At 62.8% G+C, this 20596-nt stretch overlaps 2 protein-coding genes across 2 annotated transcripts; both read left to right on the top strand.

Moving 5' to 3' along the window:
* Positions 1 to 2681: 2681 nt before the first annotated feature.
* Positions 2682 to 18392, top strand: LOC310888298 (uncharacterized protein; the record flags this gene model as incomplete). The annotated part of the gene is made up of 11 exons (XM_083814892.1): positions 2682 to 2840; positions 3540 to 3659; positions 5010 to 5126; positions 8460 to 8588; positions 9435 to 9911; positions 10905 to 11288; positions 12567 to 12695; positions 13542 to 14018; positions 15012 to 15395; positions 16674 to 16802; positions 18294 to 18392. 11 exons carry the CDS (start codon positions 2682 to 2684, stop codon positions 18390 to 18392), a joined length of 2604 nt encoding a protein of 867 aa, XP_083671018.1.
* An 847-nt stretch (positions 18393 to 19239) lies between these two features.
* On the top strand, positions 19240 to 20339 carry LOC310888322 (uncharacterized protein). Its single transcript, XM_083814915.1, has 2 exons — positions 19240 to 19490; positions 19554 to 20339. Exons 1-2 carry the CDS (start codon positions 19257 to 19259, stop codon positions 20046 to 20048), a joined length of 729 nt encoding a protein of 242 aa, XP_083671041.1. The 5' UTR covers positions 19240 to 19256; the 3' UTR covers positions 20049 to 20339.
* Positions 20340 to 20596: the final 257 nt, after the last annotated feature.

The following is a 20596-nucleotide window of genomic DNA, read 5'->3' on the forward strand; positions in this document are numbered from 1 at the left end:
GGATGGTGCTGGGGGTGGTCCCATTGGTGATGGGATTTGTAGGAGTGGTGCTGGGGGTGGTCAAAATGGTGTTGTGGTTGGTTGAGATGGTGCTGGGACTGCTGGTAGTGGTGCTGGGGGTGGTCGAGATGGTGCTGGGACTACTGGAGATCGTGCTGGGACTGCTGGAGGTGGTGCTGGGGGTGGTCGAGATGGAGATGGGACTACTGGAGGTGGTGATGGAGATGGTCCAGATTGTGCTGGGACTGCTGGTGGTGGTGCTGGCACTGCTGGAGGTGGTCCTGGAGGTGGTCCACATGGTGGTGGAACTGCTGGAGGTGGTGCTGAGCATGGTCCAGATGGTGCTGGAGATGGTGCTGGGACTGCTGGAGGTGCTGCTGGGGACGGTCGAGAGGGTGGTGGAGGTTGTGGAGGGACTGCTGGAGATGGTGTTGGGACTGCTGGAGATGGTGCTGGCACTGCCGGAGGTGGTGCTGGGGGTGGTTGAGGTGGTGCTGGGACTACTGGAGATGGTGCTGGGACTGCTGGAGGTGGTGCTGGGTGTGGTCGAGATGGTGCTGGGACTGCTGGAGGTGGTGCTGGAGGTGGTCCAGATTGTGCTGGAGATGGTACTGGGACTGCTGGAGATGGTGCTGGGACTGCTGGAGGTGGTGCTGGGGGTGGTCCAGATGGTGCTGGAGATGGTGCTGGGACTACTGGAGGTGCTGCTGGGGGCGGTCGAGAGGGTACTGGACGTGGTGGTGGGACTGCTGGAGATGGTACTGGCACTGCTAGAGGTGGTGCTGTGTGTGGTAGAGGTGGTGGTGGAACTGCCAGAGGTTGTGCTGGGACTGCGGGAGGTGCTGCTGGGACTGCTGGAGATGGCGCTGGGGGTGGTCGAGATGGTGCTGGGACTGCTGGAGGTGGTGCTGGGGGTGGTCCAGATTGTGCTGGGACTGCTTGTGGTGGTGCTGGGACTGCTGGAGATGGTGCTGGAGGTGGTCCAGATGGTGCTGGGACTGCTGGTGGTGGTGCTGGGACTGCTGGAGATGGTGCTGGAGGTGGTCCAGATGGAGATGGGACTGCTGGAGGTGCTGCTGGGGGCGGTCGAGATGGTGCTGGAGGTGGTGCTGGAACTGCTGGAGATAGTGGTGGGACTGCTGGAGGTGGTGCTGGGACTGCTGTAGGTGGTGCTGGGATTGCTGGAGATGGTGCTGGAGGTGGTCCAGATGGTGCTGGGACTGCTCGAGGTGCTGCTGGGGACGGTCGAGAGGGTGGTGGAGGTGGTGGAGGGACTGCTGGAGATGGTACTGGGGGTAGTCGAGATGGTGCTGGGACTGCTGGAGGTGGTGCTGTGTGTGGTCGAGATGGTGCTGGGACTGCTGGAGGTTGTGCTGGGACTGCTGGAGATGGTGCTGGAGGTGGTCCAAATGGTGCTGGGACTGCTGGAGATGGTGCTGGAACTGCTGGAGATAGTTCTGGGTGTGCTGGAGATGGTGCTGGGACTACTGGAGGTGCCGCTGGCACTGCTGCAGGTGGTGCTGGGGGTGGTCGAGATGGTGCTGGAGATGGTGCTAGGACTACTGGAGGTGGTGCTGGGACTGCTGGAGATGGTGCTGGGGGTGGTCGAGTAGGTGCTGGGACTTCTGGAGGTGGTGGTGGGACTGCTGGAGGTGGTGCTGGCACTGCTGGAGGTTGTCCTGGAGGTGGTCCACATGGTGGTGGAACTGCTGGAGGTGGTGCTGAGCATGGTCCAGATGGTGCTGGAGATGGTGCTGGGACTGCTGGAGGTGCTGCTGGGGACGGTCGAGAGGGTGGTGGAGGTTGTGGAGGGACTGCTGGAGATGGTGTTGGGACTGCTGGAGATGGTGCTGGCACTGCCGGAGGTGGTGCTGGGGGTGGTTGAGGTGGTGCTGGGACTACTGGAGATGGTGCTGGGACTGCTGGAGGTGGTGCTGGGTGTGGTCGAGATGGTGCTGGGACTGCTGGAGGTGGTGCTGGGAACGCTGGAGATTGTGCTGGGGGTGGTCGAGATGGTACTGGGACTGCTGGTGGTGGTGGTGGGGGTGGTCCAGATGGTGCTGGGACGGCTGGAGGTCGTGCTGGGGGTGGTCCATATGGTGCTGGAGGTGGTGCTGGGACTGCTGGAGGTGGTGCTGGGTGTGGTCGAGATGGTGCTGGGACTGCTGGAGGTGGTGCTGGAGGTGGTCCAGATTGTGCTGGAGATGGTACTGGGACTGCTGGAGATGGTGCTGGGAACGCTGGAGATTGTGCTGGGGGTGGTCGAGATGGTGCTGGGACTACTGGAGATGGTGCTGGGACTGCTGGAGATGGTGCTGGGGGTGGTCCAGACGGTGCTGGAGATGGTGCTGGGACTACTGGAGGTGCTGCTGGGGGCGGTCGAGAGGGTACTGGACGTGGTGGTGGGACTGCTGGAGATGGTACTGGCACTGCTAGACGTGGTGCTGTGTGTGGTAGAGGTGGTGGTGGAACTGCCAGAGGTTGTGCTGGGACTGCGGGAGGTGCTGCTGGGACTGCTGGAGATGGTGCTGGGGGTGGTCGAGATGGTGCTGGGACTGCTGGTGGTGGTGGGGGGGGTGGTCCAGATGGTGCTGGGACGGCTGGAGGTCGTGCTGGGGGTGGTCCATATGGTGCTGGAGGTGGTGCTGGGACTGCTGGAGGTGGTGCTGGGTGTGGTCGAGATGGTGCTGGAGATGGTGCTAGGACTACTGGAGGTGGTCGTGGGACTGCTGGAGGTGGTGCTGGCACTGCTGGAAGTGCTACTGGGTGTGGTTGAGGTGCCGCTGGCACTGCTGGAGGTGGTCCTGGAGGTGGTCCACATGGTGGTGGAACTGCTGGAGGTGGTGCTGAGCATGGTCCAGATGGTGCTGGAGATGGTGCTGGGACTGCTGGAGGTGCTGCTGGGGACGGTCGAGAGGGTGGTGGAGGTTGTGGAGGGACTGCTGGAGATGGTGTTGGGACTGCTGGAGATGGTGCTGGCACTGCCGGAGGTGGTGCTGGGGGTGGTTGAGGTAGTGCTGGGACTACTGGAGATGGTGCTGGGACTGCTGGAGATGGTGCTCGGTGTGGTCGAGATGGTGCTGGGACTGCTGGAGGTGGTGCTGGAGGTGGTCCAGATTGTGTTGGAGATGGTACTGGGACTGCTGGAGATGGTGCTGGGAACGCTGGAGATTGTGCTGGGGGTGGTCGAGATGGTGCTGGGACTACTGGAGGTGGTGCTGGGGGAGGTCCAGATGGTGCTGGGACTGCTGGAGGTGGTGCTGGGGGTGGTCCAGATTGTGCTGGGACTGCTTGTGGTGGTGCTGGGACTGCTGGAGGTGGTGCTGGAGGTGGTCCAGATGGTGCTGGGGGTGGTCCAGATGGTGCTGGGATTGCTGGTGGTGGTGCTGGGACTGCTGGAGATGGTGCTGGAGGTGGTCCAGATGGAGATGGGACTGCTGGAGGTGCTGCTGGGGGCGGTCGAGATGGTGCTGGAGGTGGTGCTGGAACTGCTGGAGATGGTGGTGGGACTGCTGGAGGTGGTGCTGGGACTGCTGTAGGTGGTGCTGGGATTGCTGGAGATGGTGCTGGAGGTGGTCCAGATGGCACTGGGACTGCTCGACGTGCTGCTGGGGACGGTCGAGAGGGTGGTGGAGGTGGTGGAGGGACTGCTGGAGATGGTACTGGGGGTAGTCGAGATGGTGCTGGGACTGCTGGAGGTGGTGCTGGGGGTGGTCGAGATGGTGCTGGGACTGCTGGAGGTTGTGCTGGGACTGCTGGAGATGGTGCTGGAGGTGGTCCAGATGGTGCTGGGACTGCTGGAGATGGTGCTGGGACTGCTGGAGATGGTGCTGGAGGTGGTCCAAATGGTGCTGGGACTGCTGGAGATGGTGCTGGAACTGATGGAGATGGTTCTGGGTGTGCTGGAGATGGTGCTGGGACTACTGGAGGTGGTGCTGGGACTGCTGGAGGTGGTGCTGGGGGTGGTCGAGATGGTGCTGGAGATGGTGCTAGGACTACTGGAGGTGGTGCTGGGACTGCTGGAGATGGTGCTGGGGGTGGTCGAGTAGGTGCTGGGACTGCTGGAGGTGGTGGTGGGACTGCTGGAGGTGGTGCTGGCACTGCTGGAAGTGCTACTGGGTGTGGTTGAGGTGCCGCTGGCACTGCTGGAGGTGGTCCTGGAGGTGGTCCACATGGTGGTGGAACTGCTGGAGGTGGTGCTGAGCATGGTCCAGATGGTGCTGGAGATGGTGCTGGGACTGCTGGAGGTGCTGCTGGGGACGGTCGAGATGGTGCTGGAGGTGGTGGTGGAACTGCTGGAGATGGTGGTCGGACTGTTGGAGGTGGTGCTGGGACTGCTGGAGGTGGTGCTGGGATTGCTGGAGATGGTGCTGGGGGTGGTCCAGATGGTGCTGGGACTGCTCGAGGTGCTGCTGGGGACGGTCGAGAGGGTGGTGGACGTGGTGGAGGGACTGCTGGACATTGTGCTGGGGGTAGCCGAGACGGTGCTGGGACTGCTGGAGGTGGTGCTGTGTGTGGTCGAGATGGTGCTGGGACTGCTGGAGGTTGTGCTGGGACTGCTGGAGATGGTGCTGGAGGTGGTCCAGATGGTGCTGGGACTGCTGGAGGTGGTGCTGGGGGTGGTCCAGATGGTGCTGGGATTGCTGGTGGTGGTGCTGGGACTGCTCGAGATGGTGCTGGAGGTGGTCCAGATGGAGATGGGACTGCTGTAGGTGCTGCTGGGGACGGTCGAGAGGGTGGTGGAGGTGGTGGAGGGACTGCTGGAGATGGTGCTGGGGGCGGTCGAGATGGTGCTGGAGGTGGTGGTGGAACTGCTGGAGATGGTGGTCGGACTGTTGGAGGTGGTGCTGGGACTGCTGGAGGTTGTGCTGGGACTGCTGGAGATGGTGCTGGAGGTGGTCCAGATGGTGCTGGGACTGCTGGAGATGGTGCTGGAACTGCTGGAGATGGTTCTGGGTGTGCTGGAGATGGTACTGGGACTACTGGAGGTGCCGCTGGCACTGCTGCAGGTGGTGCTGGGGGTCGTCGAGATGGTGCTGGAGATGGTGCTAGGACTACTGGAGGTGGTGCTGGGATTGCTGGAGATGGTGCTGGGGGTGGTCGAGTATGTGCTGGGACTTCTGGAGGTGGTGCTGGGACTGCTGGAGGTGGTGCTGGCACTGCTGGAAGTGCTACTGGGTGTGGTTGAGGTGCCGCTGGCACTGCTGGAGGTGGTCCTGGAGGTGGTCCACATGGTGGTGGAACTGCTGGAGGTGGTGCTGAGCATGGTCCAGATGGTGCTGGAGATGGTGCTGGGACTGCTGGAGGTGCTGCTGGGGACGGTCGAGAGGGTGGTGGAGGTTGTGGAGGGACTGCTGGAGATGGTGTTGGGACTGCTGGAGATGATGCTGGCACTGCCGGAGGTGGTGCTGGGGGTGGTTGAGGTGGTGCTGGGACTACTGGAGATGGTGCTGGGACTGCTGGAGGTGGTGCTGGGTGTGGTCGAGATGGTGCTGGGACTGCTGGAGGTGGTGCTGGAGGTGGTCCAGATTGTGCTGGAGATGGTACTGGCACTGCTGGAGATGGTGCTGGGAACGCTGGAGATTGTGCTGGGGGTAGTCGAGATGGTGCTGGGACTACTGGAGACGGTGCTGGGACTGCTGAAGGTGGTGCTGGGGGTGGTCCAGATGGTGCTGGGACTGCTGGTGGTGGTGCTGGGACTGCTGGAGATGGTGCTGGAGGTGGTCCAGATGGTGCTGGGACTGCTGGAGGTGGTGCTGGGGGTGGTCCAGATGGTGCTGGGACTGCTGGTGGTGGTGCTGGGACTGCTGGAGATGGTGCTGGAGGTGGTCCAGACGGAGATGGGACTGCTGGAGGTGCTGCTGGGGGCGGTCGAGATGGTGCTGGAGGTGGTGGTGGAACTGCTGGAGATAGTGGTGGGACTGCTGGAGGTGGTGCTGGGACTGCTGGAGGTGGTGCTGGGATTGCTTGAGATGGTGCTGGGGGTGGTCCAGCTGGTGCTGGGACTGCTCGAGGTGCTGCTGGGGACGGTCGAGAGGGTGGTGGAGGTGGTGGAGGGACTGCTGGAGATGGTACTGGGGGTAGTCGAGATGGTGCTGGGACTGCTGGAGGTGGTGCTGGAGGTGGTCCAGATTGTGCTGGAGATGGTACTGGGACTGCTGGAGATGCTGCTGGGAACGCTGGAGATTGTGCTGGGGGTGGTCGAGATGGTGCTGGGACTACTGGAGATGGTGCTGGGACTGCTGGAGGTGGTGCTGGGAGAGGTCCAGATGGTGCTGGGACTGCTGGAGGTGGTGCTGGGGGTGGTCCAGATTGTGCTGGGACTGCTTGTGGTGGTGCTGGGACTGCTGGAGATGGTGCTGGAGGTGGTCCAGATGGTGCTGGGACTGCTGGTGGTGGTGCTGGGACTGCTGGAGATGGTGCTGGAGGTGGTCCAGATGGAGATGGGACTGCTGGAGGTGCTGCTGGGGGCGGTCGAGATGGTGCTGGAGGTGGTGCTGGGACTGCTGGAGATGGTGCTGGGGGTGGTCGAGTAGGCGCTGGGACTGCTGGAGGTGGTGGTGGGACTGCTGGAGGTGGTGCTGGCACTGCTGGAAGTGCTACTGGGTGTGGTTGAGGTGCCGCTGGCACTGCTGGAGGTGGTCCTGGAGGTGGTCCACATGGTGGTGGAACTGCTGGAGGTGGTGCTGAGCATGGTCCAGATGGTGCTGGAGATGGTGCTGGGACTGCTGGAGGTGCTGCTGGGGACGGTCGAGAGGGTGGTGGAGGTTGTGGAGGGTCTGCTGGAGATGGTGTTGGGACTGCTGGAGATGGTGCTGGCACTGCCGGAGGTGGTGCTGGGGGTGGTTGAGGTGGTGCTGGGACTACTGGAGATGGTGCTGGGACTGCTGGAGGTGGTGCTGGGTGTGGTCAAGATGGTGCTGGGACTGCTGGAGGTGGTGATGGAGGTGGTCCAGATTGTGCTGGAGATGGTACTGGGACTGCTGGAGATGGTGCTGGGAACGCTGGAGATTGTGCTGGGGGTGGTCGAGATGGTGCTGGGACTACTGGAGATGGTGCTGGGACTGCTGGAGGTGGTGCTGGAGGTGGTCGAGATGGTGCTGGGACTGCTGGAGGTGGTGCTGGGGGTGGTCCAGATTGTGCTGGGACTGCTGGCGGTGGTGCTGGGACTGCTGGAGATGGTGCTGGAGGTGGTCCAGATGGTGCTGGGACTGCTGGAGGTGGTGCTGGCGGTGGTCCAGATGGTGCTGGGACTGCTGGTGGTGGTGCTGGGACTGCCTGAGATGGTGCTGGAGGTGGTCCAGATGGTGCTGGGACTGCTGGAGGTGGTGCTGTGTGTGGTCGAGATGGTGCTGGGACTGCTGGAGGTTGTGCTGGGACTGCTGGAGATGGTGCTGGAGGTGGTCCAGATGGCACTGGGACTGCTCGACGTGCTGCTGGGGACGGTCGAGAGGGTGGTGGAGGTGGTGGAGGGACTGCTGGAGATGGTGCTGGGGGTAGTCGAGATGGTGCTGGGACTGCTGGAGGTGGTGCTGGGGGTGGTCGAGATGGTGCTGGGACTGCTGGTGGTGGTGCTGGGACTGCTGGAGATGGTGCTGGAGGTGGTCCAGATGGTGCTGGGACTGCTGGAGATGGTGCTGGAACTGCTGGAGATAGTTCTGGGTGTGCTGGAGATGGTACTGGGACTACTGGAGGTGGTGCTGGGACTGCTGGAGGTGGTGCTGGGGGTGGTCGAGATGGTGCTGGAGATGGTGCTAGGACTACTGGAGGTGGTGCTGGGACTGCTGGAGGTGGTGCTGGCACTGCTGGAAGTGCTACTGGGTGTGGTTGAGGTGCCGCTGGCACTGCTGGAGGTGGTCCTGGAGGTGGTCCACATGGTGGTGGAACTGCTGGAGGTGGTGCTGAGCATGGTCCAGATGGTGCTGGAGATGGTGCTGGGACTGCTGGAGGTGCTGCTGGGGACGGTCGAGAGGGTGGTGGAGGTTGTGGAGGGACTGCTGGAGATGGTGTTGGGACTGCTGGAGGTGGTGCTGGGTGTGGTCGAGATGGTGCTGGGACTGCTGGAGGTGGTGCTGGAGGTGGTCCAGATTGTGCTGGAGATGGTACTGGGACTGCTGGAGATGGTGCTGGGAATGCTGGAGATTGTGCTGGGCGTGGTCGAGATGGTGCTGGGACTACTGGAGATGGTGCTGGGGGTGGTCCAGATGGTGCTGGAGATGGTGCTGGGACTACTGGAGGTGCTGCTGGGGGCGGTCGAGAGGGTACTGGACGTGGTGGTGGGACTGCTGGAGATGGTACTGGCACTGCTAGAGGTGGTGCTGTGTGTGGTAGAGGTGGTGGTGGAACTGCCAGAGGTTGTGCTGGGACTGCGGGAGGTGCTGCTGGGACTGCTGGAGATGGCGCTGGGGGTGGTCGAGATGGTGCTGGGACTGCTGGTGGTGGTGGTGGGGGTGGTCCAGATGGTGCTGGGACGGTTGGAGGTCATGCTGGGTGTGGTCCATATGGTGCTGGAGGTGGTGCTGGGACTGCTGGAGGTGGTGCTGAGGGCGGTCAAGATGGTGCTGGAGGTAGTGATGTGTGTGGTCGAGGTAGGGCTGGGACTGCTGGAGATGGTGCTGGGACTGCTGGAGATGGTGCTGGAGGTGGTCCAGATGGTGCTGGGACTGCTGGAGGTGCTGCTGGGGGCGGTCGAGATGGTGCTGGAGGTGGTGGTGGAACTGCTGGAGATGGTGCTGGGACTGTTGGAGGTGGTGCTGGGACTGCTAGAGGTGGTGCTGGGACTGCTGGAGATGGTACTGGGGGTGGTCGAGATGGTGCTGGGACTGCTGGTGTTGGTGCTGGGACTGCTGGATGTGCTGCTGGGGGCGGTCGAGAGGGTGCTGGACGTGGCGGTGGGACTGCTGGAGATGGTACTGGCACTGCTGGAGGTGGTGCTGTGTGTGGTAGAGGTGGTGGTAGAACTGCTGGAGGTTGTGCTGGGACTGCAGGAGGTGCTGCTGGGACTGCTGGAGATGGTGCTGGGGGTGGTCGAGATGGTGCTGGAGGTGGTGCTGGGACTGCTGGAGGTGGTGCTGGGGGCGGTCAAGATGGTGCTGGAGGTTGTGATGTGTGTGGTCGAGGTAGGGCTGGGACTGCTGGAGATGGTGCTGGGACTGCTGGAGATGGTGCTGGGGGTGGTCGAGATGGTGCTGGGACTGCTGGAGGTGGTGCTGGGGGTGGTCGAGATGGTGCTGGGACTGCTGGTGGTGGTGCTGGGACTGCTGGAGATGGTGCTGGGGGTGGTCCAGATTGTGCTGGGACTGCTGGTGGTGGTGCTGGGACTGCTGGAGATGGTGCTGGGGGTGGTCGAGCTGGTGCTGGGACTGCTGGAGGTGGTGCTGGGGGTGGTCGAGCTGGTGCTGGGACTGCTGGTGGTGGTGCTGGGACTGCTGGAGATGGTGCTGGAGGTGGTCCAGATGGAGATGGGACTGCTGGAGGTGCTGCTGGGGGCGGTCGAGATGGTGCTGGAGGTGGTGGTGGAACTGCTGGAGATGGTGGTCGGACTGTTGGAGGTGGTGCTGGGACTGCTGGAGGTGGTGCTGGGATTGCTGGAGATGGTGCTGGGGGTGGTCCAGATGGTGCTGGGACTGCTCGAGGTGCTGCTGGGGACGGTCGAGAGGGTGGTGGAGGTGGTGGAGGGACTGCTGGAGATGGTGCTGGGGGTAGCCGAGACGGTGCTGGGACTGCTGGAGGTGGTGCTGTGTGTGGTCGAGATGGTGCTGGGACTGCTGGAGGTTGTGCTGGGACTGCTGGAGATGGTGCTGGAGGTGGTCCAGATGGTGCTGGGACTGCTGGAGGTTCTGCTGGGGACGGTCGAGAGGGTGGTGGAGGTGGTGGTGGAACTGCTGGAGATGGTGGTCGGACTGTTGGAGGTGGTGCTGGGACTGCTGGAGGTTGTGCTGGGACTGCTGGAGATGGTGCTGGAGGTGGTCCAGATGGTGCTGGGACTGCTGGAGATGGTGCTGGAACTGCTGGAGATGGTTCTGGGTGTGCTGGAGATGGTACTGGGACTACTGGAGGTGCCGCTGGCACTGCTGCAGGTGGTGCTGGGGGTCGTCGAGATGGTGCTGGAGATGGTGCTAGGACTACTGGAGGTGGTGCTGGGATTGCTGGAGATGGTGCTGGGGGTGGTCGAGTAGGTGCTGGGACTTCTGGAGGTGGTGTTGGGACTGCTGGAGGTGGTGCTAGCACTGCTGGAAGTGCTACTGGGTGTGGTTGAGGTGCCGCTGGCACTGCTGGAGGTGGTCCTGGAGGTGGTCCACATGGTGGTGGAACTGCTGGAGGTGGTGCTGAGCATGGTCCAGATGGTGCTGGAGATGGTGCTGGGACTGCTGGAGGTGCTGCTGGGGATGGTCGAGATGGTGCTGGGACTACTGGAGATGGTGTTGGGACTGCTGGAGGTGGTGCTGGGTGTGGTCGAGATGGTGCTGGGACTGCTGGAGGTGGTGCTGGAGGTAGTCCACATTGTGCTGGAGATGGTACTGGGACTGCTGGAGATGGTGCTGGGAACGCTGGAGATTGTGCTGGGGGTGGTCGAGATGGTGCTGGGACTACTGGAGACGGTGCTGGGACTGCTGAAGGTGGTGCTGGGGGTGGTCCAGATTGTGCTGGGACTGCTGGTGGTGGTGCTGGGACTGCTGGAGATGGTGCTGGAGGTGGTCCAGATGGTGCTGGGACTGCTGGAGGTGGTGCTGGGGGTGGTCCAGATGGTGCTGGGACTGCTGGTGGTGGTGCTGGGACTGCTGGAGATGGTGCTGGAGGTGGTCCAGACGGAGATGGGACTGCTGGAGGTGCTGCTGGGGGCGGTCGAGATGGTGCTGGAGGTGGTGGTGGAACTGCTGGAGATAGTGGTGGGACTGCTGGAGGTGGTGCTGGGACTGCTGGAGGTGGTGCTGGGATTGCTTGAGATGGTGCTGGGGGTGGTCCAGCTGGTGCTGGGACTGCTCGAGGTGCTGCTGGGGACGGTCGAGAGGGTGGTGGAGGTGGTGGAGGGACTGCTGGAGATGGTACTGGGGGTAGTCGAGATGGTGCTGGGACTGCTGGAGGTGGTGCTGGAGGTGGTCCAGATTGTGCTGGAGATGGTACTGGGACTGCTGGAGATGCTGCTGGGAACGCTGGAGATTGTGCTGGGGGTGGTCGAGATGGTGCTGGGACTACTGGAGATGGTGCTGGGACTGCTGGAGATGGTGCTGGGAGAGGTCCAGATGGTGCTGGGACTGCTGGAGGTGGTGCTGGGGGTGGTCCAGATTGTGCTGGGACTGCTTGTGGTGGTGCTGGGACTGCTGGAGATGGTGCTGGAGGTGGTCCAGATGGTGCTGGGACTGCTGGTGGTGGTGCTGGGACTGCTGGAGATGGTGCTGGAGGTGGTCCAGATGGAGATGGGACTGCTGGAGGTGCTGCTGGGGGCGGTCAAGATGGTGCTGGGACTGCTGGAGGTTGTGCTGGGACTGCTGGAGATGGTGCTGGAGGTGGTCCAGATGGCACTGGGACTGCTCGAGGTGCTGCTGGGGACGGTCGAGAGGGTGGTGGAGGTGGTGGAGGGACTGCTGGAGATGGTGCTGGGGGTAGTCGAGATGGTGCTGGGACTGCTGGAGGTGGTGCTGGGGGTGGTCGAGATGGTGCTGGGACTGCTGGTGGTGGTGCTGGGACTGCTGGAGATGGTGCTGGAGGTGGTCCAGATGGTGCTGGGACTGCTGGAGATGGTGCTGGAACTGCTGGAGATAGTTCTGGGTGTGCTGGAGATGGTACTGGGACTACTGGAGGTGGTGCTGGGACTGCTGGAGGTGGTGCTGGGGGTGGTCGAGATGGTGCTGGAGATGGTGCTAGGACTACTGGAGGTGGTGCTGGGACTGCTGGAGGTGGTGCTGGCACTGCTGGAAGTGCTACTGGGTGTGGTTGAGGTGCCGCTGGCACTGCTGGAGGTGGTCCTGGAGGTGGTCCACATGGTGGTGGAACTGCTGGAGGTGGTGCTGAGCATGGTCCAGATGGTGCTGGAGATGGTGCTGGGACTGCTGGAGGTGCTGCTGGGGACGGTCGAGAGGGTGGTGGAGGTTGTGGAGGGACTGCTGGAGATGGTGTTGGGACTGCTGGAGGTGGTGCTGGGTGTGGTCGAGATGGTGCTGGGACTGCTGGAGGTGGTGCTGGAGGTGGTCCAGATTGTGCTGGAGATGGTACTGGGACTGCTGGAGATGGTGCTGGGAATGCTGGAGATTGTGCTGGGGGTGGTCGAGATGGTGCTGGGACTACTGGAGATGGTGCTGGGGGTGGTCCAGATGGTGCTGGAGATGGTGCTGGGACTACTGGAGGTGCTGCTGGGGGCGGTCGAGAGGGTACTGGACGTGGTGGTGGGACTGCTGGAGATGGTACTGGCACTGCTAGAGGTGGTGCTGTGTGTGGTAGAGGTGGTGGTGGAACTGCCAGAGATTGTGCTGGGACTGCGGGAGGTGCTGCTGGGACTGCTGGAGATGGCGCTGGGGGTGGTCGAGATGGTGCTGGGACTGCTGGTGGTGGTGGTGGGGGTGGTCCAGATGGTGCTGGGACGGTTGGAGGTCATGCTGGGTGTGGTCCATATGGTGCTGGAGGTGGTGCTGGGACTGCTGGAGGTGGTGCTGAGGGCGGTCAAGATGGTGCTGGAGGTAGTGATGTGTGTGGTCGAGGTAGGGCTGGGACTGCTGGAGATGGTGCTGGGACTGCTGGAGATGGTGCTGGAGGTGGTCCAGATGGTGCTGGGACTGCTGGAGGTGCTGCTGGGGGCGGTCGAGATGGTGCTGGAGGTGGTGGTGGAACTGCTGGAGATGGTGCTGGGACTGTTGGAGGTGGTGCTGGGACTGCTAGAGGTGGTGCTGGGACTGCTGGAGATGGTACTGGGGGTGGTCGAGATGGTGCTGGGACTGCTGGTGTTGGTGCTGGGACTGCTGGATGTGCTGCTGGGGGCGGTCGAGAGGGTGCTGGACGTGGCGGTGGGACTGCTGGAGATGGTACTGGCACTGCTGGAGGTGGTGCTGTGTGTGGTAGAGGTGGTGGTAGAACTGCTGGAGGTTGTGCTGGGACTGCAGGAGGTGCTGCTGGGACTGCTGGAGATGGTGCTGGGGGTGGTCGAGATGGTGCTGGAGGTGGTGCTGGGACTGCTGGAGGTGGTGCTGGGGGCGGTCAAGATGGTGCTGGAGGTTGTGATGTGTGTGGTCGAGGTAGGGCTGGGACTGCTGGAGATGGTGCTGGGACTGCTGGAGATGGTGCTGGGGGTGGTCGAGATGGTGCTGGGACTGCTGGAGGTGGTGCTGGGGGTGGTCGAGATGGTGCTGGGACTGCTGGTGGTGGTGCTGGGACTGCTGGAGATGGTGCTGGGGGTGGTCCAGATTGTGCTGGGACTGCTGGTGGTGGTGCTGGGACTGCTGGAGATGGTGCTGGGGGTGGTCGAGCTGGTGCTGGGACTGCTGGAGGTGGTGCTGGGGGTGGTCGAGCTGGTGCTGGGACTGCTGGTGGTGGTGCTGGGACTGCTGGAGATGGTGCTGGAGGTGGTCCAGATGGAGATGGGACTGCTGGAGGTGCTGCTGGGGGCGGTCGAGATGGTGCTGGAGGTGGTGGTGGAACTGCTGGAGATGGTGGTCGGACTGTTGGAGGTGGTGCTGGGACTGCTGGAGGTGGTGCTGGGATTGCTGGAGATGGTGCTGGGGGTGGTCCAGATGGTGCTGGGACTGCTCGAGGTGCTGCTGGGGACGGTCGAGAGGGTGGTGGAGGTGGTGGAGGGACTGCTGGAGATGGTGCTGGGGGTAGCCGAGACGGTGCTGGGACTGCTGGAGGTGGTGCTGTGTGTGGTCGAGATGGTGCTGGGACTGCTGGAGGTTGTGCTGGGACTGCTGGAGATGGTGCTGGAGGTGGTCCAGATGGTGCTGGGACTGCTGGAGGTTCTGCTGGGGACGGTCGAGAGGGTGGTGGAGGTGGTGGTGGAACTGCTGGAGATGGTGGTCGGACTGTTGGAGGTGGTGCTGGGACTGCTGGAGGTTGTGCTGGGACTGCTGGAGATGGTGCTGGAGGTGGTCCAGATGGTGCTGGGACTGCTGGAGATGGTGCTGGAACTGCTGGAGATGGTTCTGGGTGTGCTGGAGATGGTACTGGGACTACTGGAGGTGCCGCTGGCACTGCTGCAGGTGGTGCTGGGGGTCGTCGAGATGGTGCTGGAGATGGTGCTAGGACTACTGGAGGTGGTGCTGGGATTGCTGGAGATGGTGCTGGGGGTGGTCGAGTAGGTGCTGGGACTTCTGGAGGTGGTGTTGGGACTGCTGGAGGTGGTGCTAGCACTGCTGGAAGTGCTACTGGGTGTGGTTGAGGTGCCGCTGGCACTGCTGGAGGTGGTCCTGGAGGTGGTCCACATGGTGGTGGAACTGCTGGAGGTGGTGCTGAGCATGGTCCAGATGGTGCTGGAGATGGTGCTGGGACTGCTGGAGGTGCTGCTGGGGATGGTCGAGATGGTGCTGGGACTACTGGAGATGGTGTTGGGACTGCTGGAGGTGGTGCTGGGTGTGGTCGAGATGGTGCTGGGACTGCTGGAGGTGGTGCTGGAGGTAGTCCACATTGTGCTGGAGATGGTACTGGGACTGCTGGAGATGGTGCTGGGAACGCTGGAGATTGTGCTGGGGGTGGTCGAGATGGTGCTGGGACTACTGGAGACGGTGCTGGGACTGCTGAAGGTGGTGCTGGGGGTGGTCCAGATTGTGCTGGGACTGCTGGTGGTGGTGCTGGGACTGCTGGAGATGGTGCTGGAGGTGGTCCAGATGGTGCTGGGACTGCTGGAGGTGGTGCTGGGGGTGGTCCAGATGGTGCTGGGACTGCTGGTGGTGGTGCTGGGACTGCTGGAGATGGTGCTGGAGGTGGTCCAGACGGAGATGGGACTGCTGGAGGTGCTGCTGGGGGCGGTCGAGATGGTGCTGGAGGTGGTGGTGGAACTGCTGGAGATAGTGGTGGGACTGCTGGAGGTGGTGCTGGGACTGCTGGAGGTGGTGCTGGGATTGCTTGAGATGGTGCTGGGGGTGGTCCAGCTGGTGCTGGGACTGCTCGAGGTGCTGCTGGGGACGGTCGAGAGGGTGGTGGAGGTGGTGGAGGGACTGCTGGAGATGGTACTGGGGGTAGTCGAGATGGTGCTGGGACTGCTGGAGGTGGTGCTGGAGGTGGTCCAGATTGTGCTGGAGATGGTACTGGGACTGCTGGAGATGCTGCTGGGAACGCTGGAGATTGTGCTGGGGGTGGTCGAGATGGTGCTGGGACTACTGGAGATGGTGCTGGGACTGCTGGAGATGGTGCTGGGAGAGGTCCAGATGGTGCTGGGACTGCTGGAGGTGGTGCTGGGGGTGGTCCAGATTGTGCTGGGACTGCTTGTGGTGGTGCTGGGACTGCTGGAGATGGTGCTGGAGGTGGTCCAGATGGTGCTGGGACTGCTGGTGGTGGTGCTGGGACTGCTGGAGATGGTGCTGGAGGTGGTCCAGATGGAGATGGGACTGCTGGAGATGCTGCTGGGGGCGGTCGAGATGGTGCTGGGACTGCTGGAGGTTGTGCTGGGACTGCTGGAGATGGTGCTGGAGGTGGTCCAGATGGCACTGGGACTGCTCGACGTGCTGCTGGGGACGGTCGAGAGGGTGGTGGAGGTGGTGGAGGGACTGCTGGAGATGGTGCTGGGGGTAGTCGAGATGGTGCTGGGACTGCTGGAGGTGGTGCTGGGGGTGGTCGAGATGGTGCTGGGACTGCTGGTGGTGGTGCTGGGACTGCTGGAGATGGTGCTGGAGGTGGTCCAGATGGTGCTGGGACTGCTGGAGATGGTGCTGGAACTGCTGGAGATAGTTCTGGGTGTGCTGGAGATGGTACTGGGACTACTGGAGGTGGTGCTGGGACTGCTGGAGGTGGTGCTGGGGGTGGTCGAGATGGTGCTGGAGATGGTGCTAGGACTACTGGAGGTGGTGCTGGGACTGCTGGAGGTGGTGCTGGCACTGCTGGAAGTGCTACTGGGTGTGGTTGAGGTGCCGCTGGCACTGCTGGAGGTGGTCCTGGAGGTGGTCCACATGGTGGTGGAACTGCTGGAGGTGGTGCTGAGCATGGTCCAGATGGTGCTGGAGATGGTGCTGGGACTGCTGGAGGTGCTGCTGGGGACGGTCGAGAGGGTGGTGGAGGTTGTGGAGGGACTGCTGGAGATGGTGTTGGGACTGCTGGAGGTGGTGCTGGGTGTGGTCGAGATGGTGCTGGGACTGCTGGAGGTGGTGCTGGAGGTGGTCCAGATTGTGCTGGAGATGGTACTGGGACTGCTGGAGATGGTGCTGGGAATGCTGGAGATTGTGCTGGGGGTGGTCGAGATGGTGCTGGGACTACTGGAGATGGTGCTGGGGGTGGTCCAGATGGTGCTGGAGATGGTGCTGGGACTACTGGAGGTGCTGCTGGGGGCGGTCGAGAGGATACTGGACGTGGTGGTGGGACTGCTGGAGATGGTACTGGCACTGCTAGAGGTGGTGCTGTGTGTGGTAGAGGTGGTGGTGGAACTGCCAGAGATTGTGCTGGGACTGCGGGAGGTGCTGCTGGGACTGCTGGAGATGGCGCTGGGGGTGGTCGAGATGGTGCTGGGACTGCTGGTGGTGGTGGTGGGGGTGGTCCAGATGGTGCTGGGACGGTTGGAGGTCATGCTGGGTGTGGTCCATATGGTGCTGGAGGTGGTGCTGGGACTGCTGGAGGTGGTGCTGAGGGCGGTCAAGATGGTGCTGGAGGTAGTGATGTGTGTGGTCGAGGTAGGGCTGGGACTGCTGGAGATGGTGCTGGGACTGCTGGAGATGGTGCTGGAGGTGGTCCAGATGGTGCTGGGACTGCTGGAGGTGCTGCTGGGGGCGGTCGAGATGGTGCTGGAGGTGGTGGTGGAACTGCTGGAGATGGTGCTGGGACTGTTGGAGGTGGTGCTGGGACTGCTAGAGGTGGTGCTGGGACTGCTGGAGATGGTACTGGGGGTGGTCGAGATGGTGCTGGGACTGCTGGTGTTGGTGCTGGGACTGCTGGATGTGCTGCTGGGGGCGGTCGAGAGGGTGCTGGACGTGGCGGTGGGACTGCTGGAGATGGTACTGGCACTGCTGGAGGTGGTGCTGTGTGTGGTAGAGGTGGTGGTAGAACTGCTGGAGGTTGTGCTGGGACTGCAGGAGGTGCTGCTGGGACTGCTGGAGATGGTGCTGGGGGTGGTCGAGATGGTGCTGGAGGTGGTGCTGGGACTGCTGGAGGTGGTGCTGGGGGCGGTCAAGATGGTGCTGGAGGTTGTGATGTGTGTGGTCGAGGTAGGGCTGGGACTGCTGGAGATGGTGCTGGGACTGCTGGAGATGGTGCTGGGGGTGGTCGAGATGGTGCTGGGACTGCTGGAGGTGGTGCTGGGGGTGGTCGAGATGGTGCTGGGACTGCTGGTGGTGGTGCTGGGACTGCTGGAGATGGTGCTGGGGGTGGTCCAGATTGTGCTGGGACTGCTGGTGGTGGTGCTGGGACTGCTGGAGATGGTGCTGTTGGTTGTCGAGCTGGTGCTGGGACTGCTGGAGGTGGTGCTGGGGGTGGTCGAGCTGGTGCTGGGACTGCTGGTGGTGGTGCTGGGACTGCTGGAGATGGTGCTGGAGGTGGTCCAGATGGAGATGGGACTGCTGGAGGTGCTGCTGGGGGCGGTCGAGATGGTGCTGGAGGTGGTGGTGGAACTGCTGGAGATGGTGGTCGGACTGTTGGAGGTGGTGCTGGGACTGCTGGAGGTGGTGCTGGGATTGCTGGAGATGGTGCTGGGGGTGGTCCAGATGGTGCTGGGACTGCTCGAGGTGCTGCTGGGGACGGTCGAGAGGGTGGTGGAGGTGGTGGAGGGACTGCTGGAGATGGTGCTGGGGGTAGCCGAGACGGTGCTGGGACTGCTGGAGGTGGTGCTGTGTGTGGTCGAGATGGTGCTGGGACTGCTGGAGGTTGTGCTGGGACTGCTGGAGATGGTGCTGGAGGTGGTCCAGATGGTGCTGGGACTGCTGGAGGTTCTGCTGGGGACGGTCGAGAGGGTGGTGGAGGTGGTGGTGGAACTGCTGGAGATGGTGGTCGGACTGTTGGAGGTGGTGCTGGGACTGCTGGAGGTTGTGCTGGGACTGCTGGAGATGGTGCTGGAGGTGGTCCAGATGGTGCTGGGACTGCTGGAGATGGTGCTGGAACTGCTGGAGATGGTTCTGGGTGTGCTGGAGATGGTACTGGGACTACTGGAGGTGCCGCTGGCACTGCTGCAGGTGGTGCTGGGGGTCGTCGAGATGGTGCTGGAGATGGTGCTAGGACTACTGGAGGTGGTGCTGGGATTGCTGGAGATGGTGCTGGGGGTGGTCGAGTAGGTGCTGGGACTTCTGGAGGTGGTGTTGGGACTGCTGGAGGTGGTGCTAGCACTGCTGGAAGTGCTACTGGGTGTGGTTGAGGTGCCGCTGGCACTGCTGGAGGTGGTCCTGGAGGTGGTCCACATGGTGGTGGAACTGCTGGAGGTGGTGCTGAGCATGGTCCAGATGGTGCTGGAGATGGTGCTGGGACTGCTGGAGGTGCTGCTGGGGATGGTCGAGATGGTGCTGGGACTACTGGAGATGGTGTTGGGACTGCTGGAGGTGGTGCTGGGTGTGGTCGAGATGGTGCTGGGACTGCTGGAGGTGGTGCTGGAGGTAGTCCACATTGTGCTGGAGATGGTACTGGGACTGCTGGAGATGGTGCTGGGAACGCTGGAGATTGTGCTGGGGTTGGTCGAGATGGTGCTGGGACTACTGGAGACGGTGCTGGGACTGCTGAAGGTGGTGCTGGGGGTGGTCCAGATTGTGCTGGGACTGCTGGTGGTGGTGCTGGGACTGCTGGAGATGGTGCTGGAGGTGGTCCAGATGGTGCTGGGACTGCTGGAGGTGGTGCTGGGGGTGGTCCAGATGGTGCTGGGACTGCTGGTGGTGGTGCTGGGACTGCTGGAGATGGTGCTGGAGGTGGTCCAGACGGAGATGGGACTGCTGGAGGTGCTGCTGGGGGCGGTCGAGATGGTGCTGGAGGTGGTGGTGGAACTGCTGGAGATAGTGGTGGGACTGCTGGAGGTGGTGCTGGGACTGCTGGAGGTGGTGCTGGGATTGCTTGAGATGGTGCTGGGGGTGGTCCAGCTGGTGCTGGGACTGCCGGAGGTGGTGCTGGGGACGGTCGAGAGGGTGGTGGAGGTGGTGGAGGGACTGCTGGAGATGGTACTGGGGGTAGTCGAGATGGTGCTGGGACTGCTGGAGGTGGTGCTGGAGGTGGTCCAGATTGTGCTGGAGATGGTACTGGGACTGCTGGAGATGCTGCTGGGAACGCTGGAGATTGTGCTGGGGGTGGTCGAGATGGTGCTGGGACTACTGGAGATGGTGCTGGGACTGCTGGAGATGGTGCTGGGAGAGGTCCAGATGGTGCTGGGACTGCTGGAGGTGGTGCTGGGGGTGGTCCAGATTGTGCTGGGACTGCTTGTGGTGGTGCTGGGACTGCTGGAGATGGTGCTGGAGGTGGTCCAGATGGTGCTGGGACTGCTGGTGGTGGTGCTGGGACTGCTGGAGATGGTGCTGGAGGTGGTCCAGACGGAGATGGGACTGCTGGAGGTGCTGCTGGGGGCGGTCGAGATGGTGCTGGAGGTGGTGGTGGAACTGCTGGAGATGGTGGTGGGACTACTGGAGGTGGTGCTGGGACTGCTGGAGGTGGTGCTGGGATTCCTGGAGATGGTGCTGGGGGTGGTCCAGATGGTACTGGGACTGCTCGAGGTGCTGCTGGGGACGGTCGAGAGGGTGGTGGAGATGGTGTTGGGACTCCTAGAGATGGTGCTGGGGGTAGTCGAGATGGTGCTGGGACTGCTGGAGGTTGTGCTGGGACTGCTGGAGATGGTGCTGGAGGTGGTCCAGATGGTGCTGGGACTGCTGGAGATGGTGCTGGAACTGCTGGAGATGGTTCTGGGTGTGCTGGAGATGGTGCTGGGACTACTGGAGGTGGTGCTGGGACTGCTGTAGGTGGTGCTGGGGGTGGTCGAGATGGTGCTGGAGATGGTGCTAGGACTACTGGAGGTGGTGCTGGGACTGCTGGAGATGGTGCTGGGGGTGGTCGAGTAGGTGCTGGGACTGCTGGAGGTGGTGGTGGGACTGCTGGAGGTGGTGCTGGCACTGCTGGAAGTGCTACTGGGTGTGGTTGAGGTGCCGCTGGCACTGCTGGAGGTGGTCCTGGAGGTGGTCCACATGGTGGTGGAACTGCTGGAGGTGGTGCTGAGCATGGTCCAGATGGTGCTGGAGATGGTGCTGGGACTGCTGGAGGTGCTGCTGGGGACGGTCGAGAGGGTGGTGGAGGTTTTGGAGGGACTGCTGGAGATGGTGTTGGGACTGCTGGAGATGGTGCTGGCACTGCCGGAGGTGGTGCTGGGGGTGGTTGAGGTAGCGCTGGGACTACTGGAGATGGTGCTGGGACTGCTGGAGGTGGTGCTCGGTGTGGTCGAGATGGTGCTGGGACTGCTGGAGGTGGTGCTGGAGGTGGTCCAGATTGTGCTGGAGATGGTACTGGGACTGCT

The sequence above is a fragment of the Anser anser genome (assembly GCF_964211835.1).
Source record: "Anser anser genome assembly, chromosome: 33".
Classification (NCBI taxonomy): domain Eukaryota; kingdom Metazoa; phylum Chordata; class Aves; order Anseriformes; family Anatidae; genus Anser; species Anser anser.

Excerpts from the sequence above, each read along its gene's own strand:
- LOC310888322 (XM_083814915.1), top strand. The coding sequence starts at position 19,257 with ATGGTACTGGGGGTAGTCGAGATGGTGCTGGGACTGCTGGAGGTGGTG. Across the intron at positions 19,491-19,553 it reads TGCTGGAGGTGGTGCTGGGG|GTGGTCCAGATGGTGCTGGG; the intron begins GTGGTCCAGATT and ends ATGGTGCTGGAG.